The sequence below is a fragment of the Oryctolagus cuniculus genome, chromosome 19 (genome assembly GCF_051225735.1).
Source record: "Oryctolagus cuniculus isolate XC-2025 breed Fujian yellow rabbit chromosome 19, ASM5122573v1, whole genome shotgun sequence".
In the NCBI taxonomy this organism is placed as follows: domain Eukaryota; kingdom Metazoa; phylum Chordata; class Mammalia; order Lagomorpha; family Leporidae; genus Oryctolagus; species Oryctolagus cuniculus.
Window position 1 is genome coordinate 34,127,308 of NC_142885.1, and position 17,161 is coordinate 34,144,468.

The 17,161-nt window shown below is 42.0% G+C and overlaps 2 protein-coding genes across 3 annotated transcripts in view; one reads left to right on the forward strand and one right to left on the reverse strand.

Moving 5' to 3' along the window:
• VKORC1L1 (vitamin K epoxide reductase complex subunit 1L1) overlaps positions 1-17,161 on the forward strand; it is a 77,259-nt gene that overhangs the window by 54,813 nt on the left and 5,285 nt on the right. Inside the window, exon 2 of one of the 2 annotated variants that reach the window (XM_051836347.3) lies at positions 13,451-13,560. The exons of the other annotated variant lie outside the window; for it this stretch is intronic. Within the exon in view, the coding sequence (XP_051692307.2) occupies positions 13,451-13,560 (110 nt within the window). The remainder of the gene's footprint in view (positions 1-13,450; positions 13,561-17,161) is intronic. 2 annotated transcript variants of the gene reach the window in all.
• GUSB (glucuronidase beta) overlaps positions 1-17,161 on the reverse strand; it is a 53,101-nt gene that overhangs the window by 9,318 nt on the left and 26,622 nt on the right. The window lies entirely within an intron of this gene.

The following is a 17,161-nucleotide window of genomic DNA, read 5'->3' on the forward strand; positions in this document are numbered from 1 at the left end:
CAGGCAGCAGGATTGGAAGTGGAGCACCCCAGGTGGTGGCTTAATCTGTACCACGATGCAGGAATTCTTACAACTTTAAAGATCCTATTATTCTCCCCGTTATGTCATGTGTCTTTATCCCTACATAAATTGAAAACTCCACTCAACAATGGTATAACATTTGCTTCCAACAATCTTATATTTTGAAAAATATTTTATCTTTTGATAATCCTTGAATGAGGGTTTTAAAATTTCATTATAAATAGGTAATTCATAATTGTATGTATTTATGAGATAATGACCAATGTTAACATATACATTACCTAAAATAAACAAGAAAATATTCTTTGGTAGTAAGAACATTTGAAATTTACTCTTAGCAGTTTTGAAATATACAGTTCTCTCATTAACTGTATTCACCATGGATACAGTAGAACTCAAGAACAAACCTGATTCCTCTCGAGACTTCCCCGGCCCCCACTGTTCTGCTCTCTGCTTCTAGGAGTTTGATATTTGTTTTTAGATCCCACATATAAGTGAGAACATTCAGTATTTGTCTCTCTGTGCCTGGCTTATTTCACGTAACATGATGTTCTTAAATTTCATTCCATGTTGTCATCAATGACAGAATTGCCTTCTTTTTGTTTTAAAGTTATTCAAGAGGCAGAGACAAAGAAATAGAAAGTAAGGGTGCCAGCGCCGTGGCTCACTTGGTTAATCCTCTGCCTGCGGCACCAGTATCCCATATGGGCGCCAGGTTCTAGTTCCGGTTGCTCCTCTTCCAGGCCAGCTCTCTGCTGTGGCCCGGGAGTGCAGTGGAGGATGGCCCAAGTGCTTGGGCCCTGCACCCGCATGGGAGACCAGGAGAAGCACCTGGCTCCTGGCTTCGGATCAGTGCAGGGCGCTGGCCGTGGCGGCCATTTGGGGGGTGAACCAATGGAAGGAAGACCTTTTTCTCTGTCTCTCTCTTTCACTGTCTATCTGTCAAATAAATTTAAAAAAAAATGAAATAGATCTGTCAAACAAATAAAAAAAAATAGAAATAGAAAGTGAGATCCCATGTGCAGGCTCACTCCCCAAACACCTTACAACAGGCTGGTGCTGGGCTCTCAAGCCAGGTCTCCCACGTGAGTGGTAGGAACCCAGCCACTTGAGCCATCATCACTGCCTCCCAGGTCCATATCAACAGACAGTTGCATTCGGGAGCTGGAGAGGGCATCGAACCCAGGTGGTCAGTTAACGGGAATTGGGCATCTCAACTAGTGTCCTAACTACTAGGCTGAATGCTTGCTCACCCTCCTTTTTTAAGGCTGAACAATCTTACATATTTTAAAAGAATGCAGGAGACAAAATAGTCTCTTTACCATTCTGTTGTTTTGCATTTCTCAAGTTCCATATTTCCCTCGGGTATCATTTCCTTTACTGTGAAGAACTTTCACTAGTGTTTCTTTTTTTCTTTTTTTAATAGTGTGCCTGCCAGGAGTCCTTGGGTTTTTTTTTTTTTTTTTTTTTTAAGATTTATTATTTTTCTTATTTGAAAGAGTTACAGAAAGAGAGGTCTTCCATCTGCTGGTTCACTCACCAAATGACCACAATGGCCAGAGCTGAGATGATCTGAAGCCAGGAGCCAGGAGCTTCTTCTGGGTCTTCCTCTGCAGGTGCAGGGCCCAAGGAGTCGGGCCATCTTCCACTGCTTTCCCAGGCCACAGCAGAAAGCGGGATCGGAAGTGGAGCAGCTGGGACTCTCACCAGCACCAGCCCCTCACTAATGTTTCTTTTAGTGCAGATCTGATAATATATTCTCTTAGTTTTCCCGCCCTTGAGATTGCCTTCAATTATCCATGGTCCCTGAAAGATATTTTTTGCCAGATGGAGAATTCTCAGTTGACAATTCTTTTTGTTTCAACACTTTAAAGATTTTTGCCTTCATGGTTTCTGATGTGAAATTAGTAGGCATTTGAGTTACTATTCTCTTCCATATAATGTATCATTATTCTCTAGATGCTTTCAAAAGTATTTTCTTTAGCTTTGGTTTTTAGTAGTTTGATTATGATGTCTGGGTATAGTGTTGAGTTTAGTAGCTGCACATTCACTGAGTTTTTTGAATTTACAAATTTTTATATTTAGTTAAATTGGGGTGTTTTTAGTCATTTTTTTCTTTTCTTTTCTTTCTTTATTTCTTTCCTTTTTTTTTTTTTTTTTTTGCCAGGCAGAGTTAGATAGTGAGAGAAAGAGAGAGAAAGGTCTTCCTTTTTCCGTTGGTTCACCCCCCAAATGGCCGCCACAGCCAGTGCACTGCACTGATCCGAAGCCAGGAGCCAGGTGCTTCTCCTGGTCTCCCATGCGGGTGCAGGGCCCAAGCACTTGGGCCATCCCCCACTGCACTCCCGGGCCACAGCAGAGAGCTGGACTGGAAGAGGAGCAACCCGGACAGAATCCAGCATCCTGACCGGGACTAGAACCTGGGTGCCGGTGCCGCAGGTGGAGGATTAGTCTAGTGAGCTGCGGCGCCGGCTGTCATTATTTTTCACACACACCATGTCTGTCTTTGTCTCCTTCCAGAAACCCAGTGACATGAATGTTAACTTTTAATATTATCCTACAAGTCCCTACCCTAAGTCTGTATTTTTAAAGTCTTTTTCCTCTCTGCATTCTTTAGAATATTAATATTCCCTTTGGTGTTACTAGTTTGCTATTGATGTCTTCTAGTGGATATTTAATTCCAGATATTGTTTGGTTTTTTCTTTTTAAAATTTATTTGAAAGTCAGAGTAGTCCTTCAGCAGTGGACATCAGCTGGATGTCCTCTAATTCAAGTCAGTTCTGACACTGTTTGGCTGGAGAGCCCACGGTGGAAGGCTTAGTCTCCCTGCTTCAGAGGCCCATCGCAGGCCCCAGGTTGTTTTCCCTGTACTTCTGACCAGCAGGCTGTAAATCAGGGTTCCCACTTCACCCTCCTCAGGTTCAATTAATTGGCTCAGGCAGCTCACAGAATTCAGGGAAATACTTGTGTTCACTGGTTTATTATAAAGGCTGTCACAAAGGATACTGATAAACTGAAGAGATGGATAGGACAAAGAGCTGGATGGGGGAAGGAGCACTGAGTGTCCATATTCCCTCTGGGCTCCTCACCCACCAGGAACCTCCTTGTGTTCAGCTATACGGAAGCTCTCTGAACCATGTCCTTTTGGATTTTTATGGAGGCTCCCTCCACAGGCACCATTGATTAAATCATTGGCCTTTGGTGATCAGCTTGACTTTTGGCCTGTCTCCATTCCCTGAAGGTTGAGGGTTGGGGCTGCCATCCATCTGTTGACTGACTAGCTACAGCAAGACATTTATTACTTCGGAGATTCCACGGATTTTAGGAGTTACGTCAAGAAACTTGATGCAGACCAAGTGTATGTTTCACAGTATCATACTGACCTTTAAGCAAGGCCAAGGGAGAAAGAAAATAAATCTGAAAACAAACTGTTACTGAGTCCAAGTTCATCTGCCCACCGCACAAAAAAACCATTAACTTGAGGGTGAAGTGTTGGAGCAAGGACGCAATTTCATTTGGAGTACTGGTAAACCAAAAGGATGGCTGGGCTAGCACCCTAAAGAAACTATCTTCTCCATGCCTTGTCATAGACCAATTTTAAGTACAAGTGGCAGGAAAAGGGGAGAGGGAAAGGCTGAGAGGTGATGGATTACTGCAGATACCTGGGCACCAGCAAGGGCTCGAAAAGGGTTGTAAAACTGCTCTTGATTGGTTGACTGAGAGCTGGGGATATGGTCAAGGTCCTCCAATAAAACCATAACAGAGCAATCATTATTTCTGTGCTCTTCCTTGTCTCCTCCGAGGAAGAGAGCATGTAAGGGCCCATTTGCAGAAACCTTAAGCTGCAAGCAGAATTCCCCTCGTGACTAACATGTCTACATGCAGTCTGACCCAAAGGTTAGGGTGGCAAAGGACACAGATGCAGTATAAAGGCAGAGATGCCACGCTTTTTCACTGTGTTTCAATCTGTGACCATTTTCATGTTCTAGGTCACATGAGTTCCTTTCTCTTAGACTCTCCCAGAACAGGGACTTTTTTGATCGACTGCTCCACTGGACAATTCTGCAACTTGGGCCACCTTTGATTCAAAGCCAGAAGTTATCTTTGAATAGAAGGAGGAAAAAAACTCCTACGGTACTCCGCTGTACTGGTTGTTCAGGTTTTGACTTGCCTCCCCTATCCACCACCTATTTTTACTTTTCAGAGTTCTCAGTTCCTTTTTGTTACTCAAGTTTTAGCTGTCATCAGTGGAAGAGAGCAGCTATAATGGGCATTTTCTGTTTTATCCAGCATTGAAATTAACATTCCAGAGACCAGTGCCATGATCTTACAAATGAGTAGATAGTTAAGGGTCATCGGGCCAGACATTTGAGAAGTCTCCAATACGGGAGACAGACACACATAGGCAAATACCACAGACACTCACAAACAGCGTCAGAAGTAAACTTAAATGATTTTCTTTCCTTATATCTAAGAAAAAGTGGTAACCTGAAACATAGTCAGATGCGTTTGTAAAAGAACCAATCAGAATAAGAACACTTAGAAATTAGATATATGGTAGCAATTGTTGATCAGTGCATACTCAGAAACTCTAAAAGCAAAGTCTTTATTTGGGGCCTTGAAGAATGCAACTTGGGAGAAAGTTTAGATGGGTCTGAATCTAAATGTTTCCAAAGATGGCAAGGAAAAGTGGGAGTTTAAGTGAGCAGGTGGCACAGAGGTGAATGTTCCTTTGTGGAGAACTTCTTTGGAAATTAAGGAAGGGCAGAGGCTCTGTGACCAACAGAAGATACAGAAAAGAATGTATATACTCAGTACAAATGGCCATAAAATAAGAGTCCCATGATTTCTTGATATGCATCTTTAGTCTCTAGGCACAGTGTAATGATATGTTGTAGTTACCTGCAGTCAGAAGGGAACCAGAGTTCACATGCCCAGGCAGCTGCTGTGAGTCCTTCTCCCCTTATGGCCTCCCTACTCCAGTTTTGAAAGGCTCTTTCAATGTTGTTTTCATAATAATATTCCACACAGTAAGTTTAATAAATGAATTCACTTGAAAGCTTGGAAGAGTGTATCACGCTTATTTAGAAAATGAAGCAAAAGGGGAAAGAGAGAACTTAGGAGACCAAGTGCTTGAGCAGCCAGCCACCTGCTGTCTCCCAGGATCTGCATCAAGCAGGAAGTTGAAGTCTGGAGCTGGAGCAGTTATCAAACTGAAGTACTTTATTGCAGGGCACGCATGTCTTAATGGACATCGTGACCACCATGCTAAAAACCTGTCCCATGAGTGTGGTTTTTTGTTGTTGTTGTTGTAAGATTGACTTATTATTTATTTCAAAGGTAGAGTGAAAGGGAGATGTCTTCCATCTGCTGGCATGCCGAATGCCTGCAAAGGCCAGAGCTGATCAGTCTGAGCCAGGTCTGCTACCTGAGTGGCAGGAACCCAAGTACTTGAGCCAAATATATTTTCTTAAGGAGTCTCTTGGAGGATTATTCCACCAAGACAGAGGAGTAAACGAAGGAGGAAAAGGAAGACTCTAGAATCTAAGAAATAAAGATCCTGTGTGGGAAAGAAATTAGAAGTTTTAGACTGTAGCTGTGCAGCAGGTTAAGAGAGCAGCCAACCCAAATCAGGTCCTCCAGAGCAGCCCAGGGAGGTTGAGGAGTCCAGGCAGAGTCTCCAGGGGAAAAATTACAACCGACAGATTTCCTGATATGAAAGAGGCTCATATCAACAGATACTGCTCAAGAGGGTTTTTGAATATCAATGATAATAACAGAAAGCTAAGTAAAATATAGTTTTGTTTTTTTTTTTTTTTTTTGGACAGGCAGAGTGGACAGTGAGAGAGAGAGACAGAGAGAAAGGTCTTCCTTTGCTGTTGGTTCACCCTCCAATGGCCACCGCGGCCGGTGCACCGCGCTGATCCGATGGCAGGAGCCAGGTACTTCTCCTGGTCTCCCATGGGGTGCAGGACCCAAGCACTTGGGCCATCCTCCACTGCACTCCCTGGCCACAGCAGAGAGCTGGACTGGAATAGGGGCAACCGGGACAGAATCCGGCGCCCCGACCAGGACTAGAACCCGGTGTGCCGGCGCCGCTAGGTGGAGGATTAGCCTATTGAGCTGCGGCACCGGCTCAATTGTTGTAATCTTTAAGAACAGGAAATGTGGGGCTGATGCTGTGGTGCAGTGAGTTAACGCCCTGGCCTGAAATGCCAGCATGCCATATGGGCTCCGGTTCTAGTCCCGGCTGCTCCTCTTCCAATACAGCTCTCTGCTATGGCCTGGGAAGGCAGTAGAAGATGGCCCAAATCCTTGGGCCCCTGCACCCATGTGGGAGACTGGGAAGAAACTCCTGGCTCCTGGCTTCAGATCAGCGCAGCTCCGGCAGTTGTAGCCAACTGGGGAGTGAACCAGCAGATGGAAGTCCTCTCTCTCTCTCTTTGTCTCTCTGCCTCTCCTCTCTCTGTGTAACTCTTTCAAATAAATAAATAAATCTTTAAAAAAAGAACAGGAAATGAGTGTTTAATTAGGTTGAGGCACATGGAAGGGGAAGCAAAAATCTGTTGTTCTGGGTGGTGGTTACAAGGTTGTTGCCCTAAAATGTATTTTTTAAATATTTTATTATGCATTTTATATTTAATACATTAGATAGAATGGTGTTGAATGTGATAGTTCTGTTTTATAAGAAGACATTAGAATAGTGGTTGTCCTGGAGGAGGAGAAGTGACTACAAGGGGGCGTCCAGGGTGCTGACTGCTCTATTTCATGACTTGGGTTCTGGTGCACAAGCATATTCAGCTCATGGAAATTCATTGAGTTTTACACACTTGTGTGTACTTTTTCATATATAAACTGCTTCAATAAAAAGTTTTTAAAAATATTTATTTATTTATTTATTTGAAAGGCAGGGTGACATAGATGGAGAGACAGAGAGAAATCTTTTATCTGCTGGTTCATTCCCCAGATGGCTGCAACAGCCAGGGCTGGGCCAGGCCGAAGCCAGGAGCCTGGAACTTCATCTGGGCCTCCTACACGGGTGGCAGAGGCCCAAGTACTCGGGCCGTCTTTCACTGCTTTCCCAGGTGCATTAGTAGGGAGCTGGGCCGGAAGTAAAGCAGCAGGGCCTTGAACCTGCACTTATGGGATGCCTGCATCACAGGTGGCAGCTTAACCTCCTGCACTACAGCACTGGCCCCAAAAGTTGTTATAACACACACACACACACACGTATGTAGGTATACACACACACCTGCTATTTATGGGACAGGGATGAGTAGATCACACAAAATTCATGTAACCTTGTAACTAGCTAATGAAGGGAAATAGCAATAATCCTACTAGAAATACTGGCAGAGGTGTGGGTGTTGGGCTTAATAGCTGAGATGCCTACCTCCCATATCTAGAGTGCCTGGCTCTAGTCCGGCCTCTAATCCCAATCCAGCTTCCTGCTCTAGAGTACCGTGGGAGGCAGCAGGTGTTGACTTGATTATACCCAGGTCCCTGCTACCTGTGTGGAAGACCAAGATAGAAGTTCTGGGCTCCTGGCTTCAGCCTACCCAGCCCTGGCTATGCAGGCATGGAGTGTGTGTGTGTGTCTGCCTTTCAGATAAAAAATGAAAAATAAATATATAATTTTTAAAAAATGTATGTTTTAAAGACATTAACTTTGAAATAAGTAAGTATATGAAAATGTAGGATATTATCTTGGGGTTATCTTGAGGCAGCTGGGTTATGGAGATGCAGTTTGGGAAGAATCATTTTCTAGGCAGCTTCAAGAAAGCCTGAGACCAGGCAGTGGTATGGGCTATATTTTTCTGAATGCTGCATATGAGATTATTGTGAACTTTCATTCAGATACTTTTATTTAGTGGTACAGAATTTTAACAAATTTTGTTTATGCATAAAGAATTTGGAAGAAAATTATTTGTGGACTGTGCAACTTCATGTTGTATTGATGTCATTCAATAACCTTAATAGAATTGAGAATAATGAAAACTAAATACACACACACACACACAAGTATCTTATAGAAGTTTTTCACTAAGCTTTGCAGATTTTTTTTTTTTTTTTTGACAGGCAGAGTGGACAGTGAGAGAGAGAGACAGAGAGAAAGGTCTTCCTTTTGCTGTTGGTTCACCCTCCAATGGCCGCCGCGGCTGGCACGCTGTGGCCAGCGCACCGCGCTAATCCGAAGGCAGGAGCCAGGTGCTTCTCCTGGTCTCTCATGGGGTGCAGGGCCCAAGGACTTGGGCCATCCTCCACTGCACTCCCTGGCCACAGCGGAGAGCTGGCCTGGAAGAGGAGCAACCGGGACAGAATCCGGCGCCCCGACTGGGACTAGAACCTTGTGTGCCAGCGCCGCAAGGTGGAGGATTAGCCTATTGAGCCACGGCGCCGGCCAGAAATTTTTTTTTAAGATTTATTTATTTATCTGAGAGGCCGAGTTACAGACAGAGAGAGGGAGAGACAGAGAAAGGTTTTCCATTCGCTGGTTCCCTCCCAAAATGACCACAATGGCCGGAGCTGGGCCGATCCGAAGCCAGGAGCCAGGAGCTTCTTCCGGGTCTCCAATGTGGGTGCAGGAGCCCAAGCACTTGGGCCATCCTCCACTGCCTTCCCGGGCCACAGCAGAGAGCTGGACTGGAAGAGGAGCAGCCGGGACACAGACCAGCACCCATACGGGATGTCAGTGCTGCATGCAGAGGCTTAACCTATTACACCACATGCCAGCCCCTTGCAGAAAATTTTACATACATAGTTATCATAATTATAACTATGTATTGAACATATAGTATTGTCATTTACCATGAATGTATTATCCCATCCTTTTTATACTTTGCAGAATCCAGTTTTCCTTTTTAGTATTTGTGGCTCTTTTTTGTTCCTGATATAACTTGAAAAAACAAAGGTGGCTCTTTCAGCTGAAATAATCTTAAGTCTCATTTGACATGCTGTCATAACCTGGAAGAAAGACCTTTTCTTGATACAAGCTGGTCATTTCCTCAAAAGGAACAAACTCAAGCATTAACTTCTTTTTTTTTTTTTTTTGGGTCAAGCATTAACTTATATGTTTCTAATGTCCACTGTTTAATTTACCATTAGGATCAATATACATATTTATACAGGTAGGTTTTTTTCTCCCTTTTCTAAATTGATGATGAGCTTAGTATGGAGGAAATATGGGTTATTTTTCATCTTGTCCAGGGCTACCTCACTCCCACAAACCACACTGTTAACAAAATGGTAGGGAATGTTCCAGCTGTTGTCTTGTGAACCACATCTCTTGATTTGCCTTCACATTGAGTTAGTTTTACCTGAAATTTTCCTACCAGGGGTCTTTTTCCTATCAGAGGAATGACTGAAAGATTATGAGCAATTTTAATTCACTGGTGCAACAGAAAAATACACACACACACACACACAACAGAAAAGTTCTATGTACTAAGAGATGAAAGCAGCCCAGATACCTATTTATGGATGAATGCATAAACAAAATGTGAAATATATGTATGGTAAGATTTTATTCAGCCTTTAAACAGCCAAGTCTTGTCACATGCTACAGCAGGGATGAACCTTGAGGACACTGTCCATGCTAAATGAAATACACCAGTCATAGAAAAAGAAATGCTGTATGATTCTGCTTATCTGAGGTATCAAATTCACAGACAGAAAACAGAATGATAGTTACCAGAGGCTGGAGGAATAGGGTGGGAAGAGAATTGTTCTTTTATGGTTACAGAGTCTAAATTATGCAAGATGAAAAAATTCTGGGGGCTGGTGCTGTGTGCATTGGGTTAGGGCACTGGCCTGCCTGCAGCACCAGCATCCCATGTGGGCGCTGGTTCGATTCCCAGCTGCTCCACTTCTGATCCAGCTCTCTGCTGTGAACTGGGAGGGCAGTGGAGGATGGCCCCGGGCCCTTGGCCCCTGTACCCGCATGGAGGTCTGGGAGGAGGCTTCTGGCTCCTGACTTCAGATTGGCTCAGCTCTGGCCGTTGCGAATCATTTGGGGAGTGGGCCGGCGGAAGGAAGACTTTCTCTCTCTCTCTCTCTCTCTCTCTCTCTCTCTCTCTCTGGCTTTACCTGTCTCTGTAACTCTTACAAATAAATAAAAATAAATCTAGCCGGCGCCGCGGCTCAATAGGCTAATCCTCCGCCTAGCGGCGCCGGCACACCAGGTTCTAGTCCCGGTCGGGGCGCCGGATTCTGTCCCGGTTGCGCCTATTCCAGGCCAGCCCTCTGCTGTGGCCAGGGAGTGCAGTGGAGGATGGCCCAGGTGCTTGGGCCCTGCACCCCATGGGAGACCAGGAAAAGCACCTGGCTCCTGGCTCCTGCCATCGGATCAGCGCGGTGCGCCGGCCACAGCGCGCCGGCCGCGGCGGCCATTGGAGGGTGAACCAACGGCAAAGGAAGACCTTTCTCTCTGTCTCTCTCTCTCACTGTCCACTCTGCCTGTCAAAAAAAAAAAATAAATAAATAAATAAATAAAATAAATAAAAATAAATCTAAAAAAAAAAGAAAAGAAAAAATTCTGCAGATTGTTTCACAGCAATGTGAATATATTTAACAAATAATTTAACCCACTACACCACAATGCCAGCCCCAGAAATAACAAATAAATTATATATTTATTTGCCTTCAAGAAAAAAGAACTAATACTAACCATTGTGTGGTGAGTAGAGGTGGAAATGAAACAGGAAAGGTACAATTTTTTTTAAAGATTTATTTATTTATTTGAAAGTCAGGGTTATACACAAAGAGAAGGAGAGGCAGAGAGAAAGATCTTCCATCTGCTGGTTCACTCCCCAATTGGCCACAAAGGTTGGAGCTGTGCTGATCCAAAGTCAGGAACCAGGAGCTTCTTCCAGGTCTCTCAAGTGGGTGCAAGGATCCAAGGACTTGACCATCTTCTACTGCTTTCCCATGTTACAGCAGAGAGCTGGATCGGAAATGGAGCAGCCGGGACTCGAACCAGCACCCGTGTGCTTTACCCGCTATGCCACAGTACTGGCAAGGCACAATTATTGAAGCAGGGTGATGGCACTTGGAGATGCTATTGTGTTAACTTGATGTATGTGCACAAATTGAACCAGCAGTATTTTGCCCTACCATATTAAAAAGTCAAATGGTAATATTTAGAATTGGTAAATCAAGAAATAGCATTGTGAGCATATTATTTACAAATGTGGAGGCAAAAAGGAGCAGAAAACAGGAAAAGACTTCTGCTTCTGAAAATCAGAATTGAGTATGAGGGTGATAGGAATAGGGTAGTCTCTGTTTTGTTCTATAAGGCTTTTGGTATTTTTTTGAGATCTTATGCATTTATTCCTTTGATAAAATAATGTATTCACTCTGGATTACTGCATTGTTTTCAAGGAAAATACCCATATGATCCCCTGTGAATAATCAGGCTTAGACCAATGCTTTGAATGTATAAAAATTCAGTATACTCTTGATAACTTTGGCAATATGCCCAATTATGTCCATTGCCAAAGGCAGCTGATTTAAATTTGAATTCGTACTTCAGATAAGAAGAAGTTTGATTGCATATAGTTTCTCTTCTGTTCTCTTGCCCCCTGCAGTTTGGTCCTTACACAGGAGCCAGCAGTCACCTTAAATAGGCATACCTCATGAATGTCTTTTTTGCAACTAGAATAAGATACAAAGCCTTTATCATGGCCTAAAAACAGGGCCCTACATTATCTTAAATGATTGGACTCCTGTCTGCTTCTCCTGTTAATCTCCCTGATCATCGTATGTGACCTTGGTGGCTCTGTTTTGGCACACTCCTAGCCTTTGTGCAGACCGTGTCTCCTAAGAATGGCTCCTTCCCATTCTGCATTTGAGTCTAGTTCCTGAAAAAGACCTTCCCTCAGCATCTAGCTAGGGTAGCTTTTTCTGCCGCTTCTCTGTCTAGAGCGGTGGGGCCAACAGTATGGTCCTCAGGCCAGAGCATCAGCATCACCTAGAGCAGTTTGCTTTTTCTTTCGTTTGTGTGTGTGTGTTTGAAATGCCATCTTGGGCCCCATCACAGACCCGCTGAAGGAGAACCTGCCTTTTAACAAGACCCTCAGGTGACTGCACTGCGGAGCGCTATTCCTCCTCTGGTTTTCCTGTCTCTGTGAATAGGCTTGCTCATTTTTGTTTTTCAACCTGTATATTACTTCTCTTCCCTAAATTAAAGCTGCCTGGCTTGTTCACTCCTGGATCCCCAGCAACCTAGCAGTGTCTGCACCTAGTACATGCTCAATAAGTATTTTGTGAGTGAAAGAATAAATGAATATAATGAAGGTTTTGTGTTTGAAATGTGTAGCTCTGAACGATAAATGTCTTTCCAGCCCTCTCTTGCTTGTAAAATTGGGGTTATTCTCTCTCAATGCCATCATTATGAAAAGGTTTCCGTCTTGGGCACTGAGTACAATTAAACTAGTGTGGCTAATAAAAATCATTTTTAATTGTTTTCAGGCAGTTTGTCTTCAGAACTAAAGTTTAGGTTTATTAGAGTGCTTTTCTGTTGACTTAACACCATTGTTTCCTTTTAAAAAAGCACTCTCATTCAGAATGAAAGTCATCCAAATGTTTTTATCCAAAGTGAATATTAATTTGATATTTGTATCAAGTTTTCTTAAATTAGAATAGTCCTTTTTTAAATAGGAAAATAGAAATCTCAAAATCTTAACTCATGCAAAATTTGAAGTTAACCATAAATAAAAACTGATGGCATATATGTAATAGTTTTTTTTTTTTTTTTACTTTTCAGATATGATTCTAGGAAAAGCCTGTAATTTGTAATATTATTTTAATTTATTTTTTCATGAACTTTTTAAAAATCCCCTCAAGTTGTTCCCAGGATATGCTTCCTAAACATAGGCTGGTGAAATCTGTCAGGAAACAACTTCCCAGCCTACTACTTTGAGTGAAAATACAGGGCAGCTTACATCAGTGGCTTTCACCAGGGGACAGTTTGCCCCTCCAGGGGTGTTTGGTAATGGCTGAAGACTGAGAGTGAAGGAGTGCTCCTAGCATCTGGGGGGTAGAGGCCAGGGACACCGCCAAGCACCTTGGAATGTACAGAGCAGCCCCTGCCACAAAGAATTACCCAGCCCAAAATGTTAGTAGTGCTACTGCTAAGACACTGTGGCTTAAATTGAGGGAGACCCTCCTCCTGCAAATACTACTGCCATCAGATAAAGAATATTTTATCTTACTTTTTGTAAAAGAGAATATGTAGAAATTGGTCACTTAAAGAGATATACATAGATATATTGGCGATTTAAAACATGTTCATTTTAGATCATAGAAATCTAGCGACCTCAGTAAAAGGACTTAGTTGATCTTAGAAATTGGATAACATTCTCAAATAATTTTACATTTTTAAAAATAGGGAAACTCAAATGTAGGGTTACTGGTTTTCCTTATTTTACAGATGGGGTCGAGGATTTGGTCTTTTGGGTTCCATTTTTGGAAAAGATGGTGTATTAAACCAGCCAAACAGTGTCTTTGGACTTATATTTTATATACTACAGTTATTACTTGGTAAGTATTTATACAGCAATACAAAAACTAAGTTTGTTATATTCCATTTAGTGCTTTGTGTCTTTGCCCTAAAGTGTGTCTTTATATTAAATAAACACTTATGTTAATGATAGAACCACTAGTTTGTAGCACATGTGTGTGTTATGAAAACTTGATTCACTGAGATTTTTATGATGCTGATGTTGAACTTGGTATCAGTTGGTATCTAATTATCAATAGTAGGAGTATCTCATGATATACAGAAAAAACAGTCACTCAAGGAAATTATCACTTCTGTCTTCACTGTAAGCTCTTTCCTCATTATTTTATAGATTCCGAGGCTATTTAAAAGTATCATGTATTGAGAAAACATTAACAGTAAACTATATTCATAATTCCATCACTTTTATATATTCACTATTTCCATTGTCTTCTGCTTTTTTAAATTATTATTTTTATTTAATTAAAGGGCAGAGAGACAGACACACAGGACCTTACATAACCTGCTCACGCTCTAAATGCCAGCAACAGCCAGAACTGGGCCAGGTGAAAGCCAGGAGCCTAGAATTCCAGTTGGGTCTCCCATGAGGGTGGCGGAGACTCAGGTACCAGAGCCATCACCTGCTGCCTCCCAGGGTGCACATTAGTAGGAAGCTGGATCAAAAATGGAGGAACCAGGGTTCCCATCAGGCATTCTGATATTGGAAGCAGACATCCCAAGCAGTAACCTAACTGAGGCACCAAACACCCACCCCAAGTTTCACATTTTAAAAAAAGCCTTGATTTTTATTTGAGAGAGAGATCTTCCATCTACTCGTTTACTCTCCAAATGCTCACAGCAGCCAAGGCTGGATGGTGCCAAAGCCAGGAGCCTGGAATTCGCACTCGGATATGAGAATGGGCTTTCCAAGCAGTGACTTACCCGCGGCAAACACCCGCCCTTGGCTGCACGTTTCTTACATTCCAAGTAACACTGCAGTGATTGACTTTATGATCCACCCCCACATACACTTTCTTCTTTTAATTATTTCCACAAAATAAATTTCTAGTCATGGGTTTATGAGACAAAATTATATATATATATATATATATATATATAAAATATATGGGTTTTAATAGGTATTACCATATTATTTTCCCACCTGACCTCCCAGTTTTGTTTTTCCTAAAGTTTCATCAGTCCATTTTTAAAGTACTTTCCGTGAAATTTCTAATGCATACATATAGTAGCCATTCTTTTGATTTTACTATATTTTCATTTCCTTTTTATTGCCCTTATTTATTCTGATCTGGCTAGTGGCCCTTTTTCATATTTGTTAGAGATATTTCCCCCATTCTTTTTTTTTTTTAGTTTTGTGAATTTTTATAAGGTTTTATAATTTTCAGGTTAAATCTGTTTTTGCCTTTGCAATTCAATGTTCATTATTATATTCTATTATCAGTCAGCTCTTCTGTGATTTGAGTCATTAAAATACATATTTAACTTTTCTAGCTGAAGTTGATTTGTTACGAGGCAAATTTTGAATCTGATTTTTTTTTCTGGATGGTCCTATCAGATTTGCCCAATTCTCTGTCTACGTAGTCATCCTGCAGAGATGCGCACACAAGGGTATTCAGAGTAGCACTGTTTAAAATAGCAAGAAATTGGAAAGAGCCTAGCAGTGGGTAATGGCTGGGTAAATTAGGGTATATTAAAATTAGAGAATATTGTATAGCCATTAAAGGAAAGCATAGGTCTATGTGTATATCCTGAAAAGAGCAAGACATTGTTTATTGAAAAAAAAAGGAATAGGTAAATATATTTTTGTATATATGTGCATAAATGCATAAAAAAGGGACTTGGCTGGGAGCAGTGTCTTTTTTTTTTGTTCCATATATTTGTTTTCTTGTCTTTCTAAACAAGCCTATAAAGTATAAGCTCAAATGCAAGGCAGTAGTTCATTTTCCCTTAATAGAAAAGAGCCTTAAAAAACCTATGGCTGTATTAAGTTTTGGAGCTAGTAGGTGAAACATCATTTCTATTTATACTGTTAATTTGTTAATTTCATGATATACATATTTTGTATCGTATGTATTTCTTCCCGTCACATTTTCTGAAGTTTTGTTTTAGACCCTTCACATGCTTTTGTCAATGTCTTTGTTATTGGAGACACATTTTAACTCATCTAATACTGTGTTCCAAAGCACATTATCTTCACTCCCTTCTAAGCTGTTTGAGATAGCATTTTGAATTTAATTTTTCCATAGAAATGCATTCACCCAGTTCAAAAATTTAAGAAGGTGAACCACTATCCAGTAACAGGTCTGTCCGACTTCTGCCCCCTTTTCTTGGTATTCTTTGCCCTCCATCCCTGACTGGAAGCTTGTTGTTCTAATTTTCTTGTGCATGTACAAGAAAATACAAATATAAAGATCTTAATTTTCCTCCCTTTTTAAATATAAAAGGCAGATGCTACCCAAATATTCTACAGCTTGCATTTTTGGTCTTTTTTGTGCTTTACTAATCTGTCTTGGTGGTCTTCCCATATTAGTGCATTGAGTGTCTTCATTCTTTATTTACAGCTGAAAAATACACCATTGCATGAATGTACTGTCATTTATTTATGGTACATTTTAAATTCCACTGGGAAAATGTCTCCAAGCTACAGGTACCTAGTTATGAGAACATTTAACTAATAGCTGGCATTGATAGGGCGTTCCCCATGCTGTATGCTAGCTCATTTAATTGTGCTTTGTATTAGTTCATTTAATTCTCACAACAGTCTTCAGAGGAAGGCATGATTAGTATCCCAGTTTAAGAATTGAGGAAAGAGGCCGGCGCCGCGGCTCACTAGGCTAATCCTCCGCCTAGCGGCGCCGGCACACCGGGTTCTAGTCCCGGTCGGGGCACCGGATTCTGTCCCGGTTGCCCCTCTTCCAGGCCAGCCCTCTGCTGTGGCCAGGGAGTGCAGTGGAGGATGGCCCAGGTGCTTGGGCCCTGCACCCCATGGGAGACCAGGAGAAGCACCTGGCTCCTGGCTCCTGCCACTGGATCAGCGCGGTGCGCCGGCCGCGGCGGCCATTGGAGGGTGAACCAACGGCAAAAGGAGGACCTTTCTCTCTCTCTCTCTCTCTCTCACTGTCCACTCTGCCTGTCAAAAAAAAAAAAAAAAAAAAAAAAGAATTGAGGAAAGAAAGATGTGGAGAAAATAAGTAACTTTATCAGGTAAAATTAAGGTGACGGCATTATTTTTTGATGAAATTAGCAAACTTTTTCAGTAGGAGGCCAGAATAGTTCAGGCTGTGGTTACTGCCACAGCTACTTGACTCTGCCTTTCTGGTGTAAAAACAGCCACAGACCTTATATAAATGAGGATGGCTGGGTTTCAGCAAGCTTTATTGACAGAAGCAGGTGTCTGGCCAGATATGCCAGTCCCTGACAAAGTAATTGAACAGCACATTCGTCTTGAAGAACCTTATTAACACATTATCTAGTTGTGAATAGTCCTGTGGACAAGTCAAGTCTCTGTGGCTATGCCACGGCTCCAAGGCACCTTTCCCTTTCTTTTTGCCAACAAATCCCACAATTTTAGCTTCTTCACTGACTTCTTTAACCATGTTTAAGATTTATTTATTTATTTGA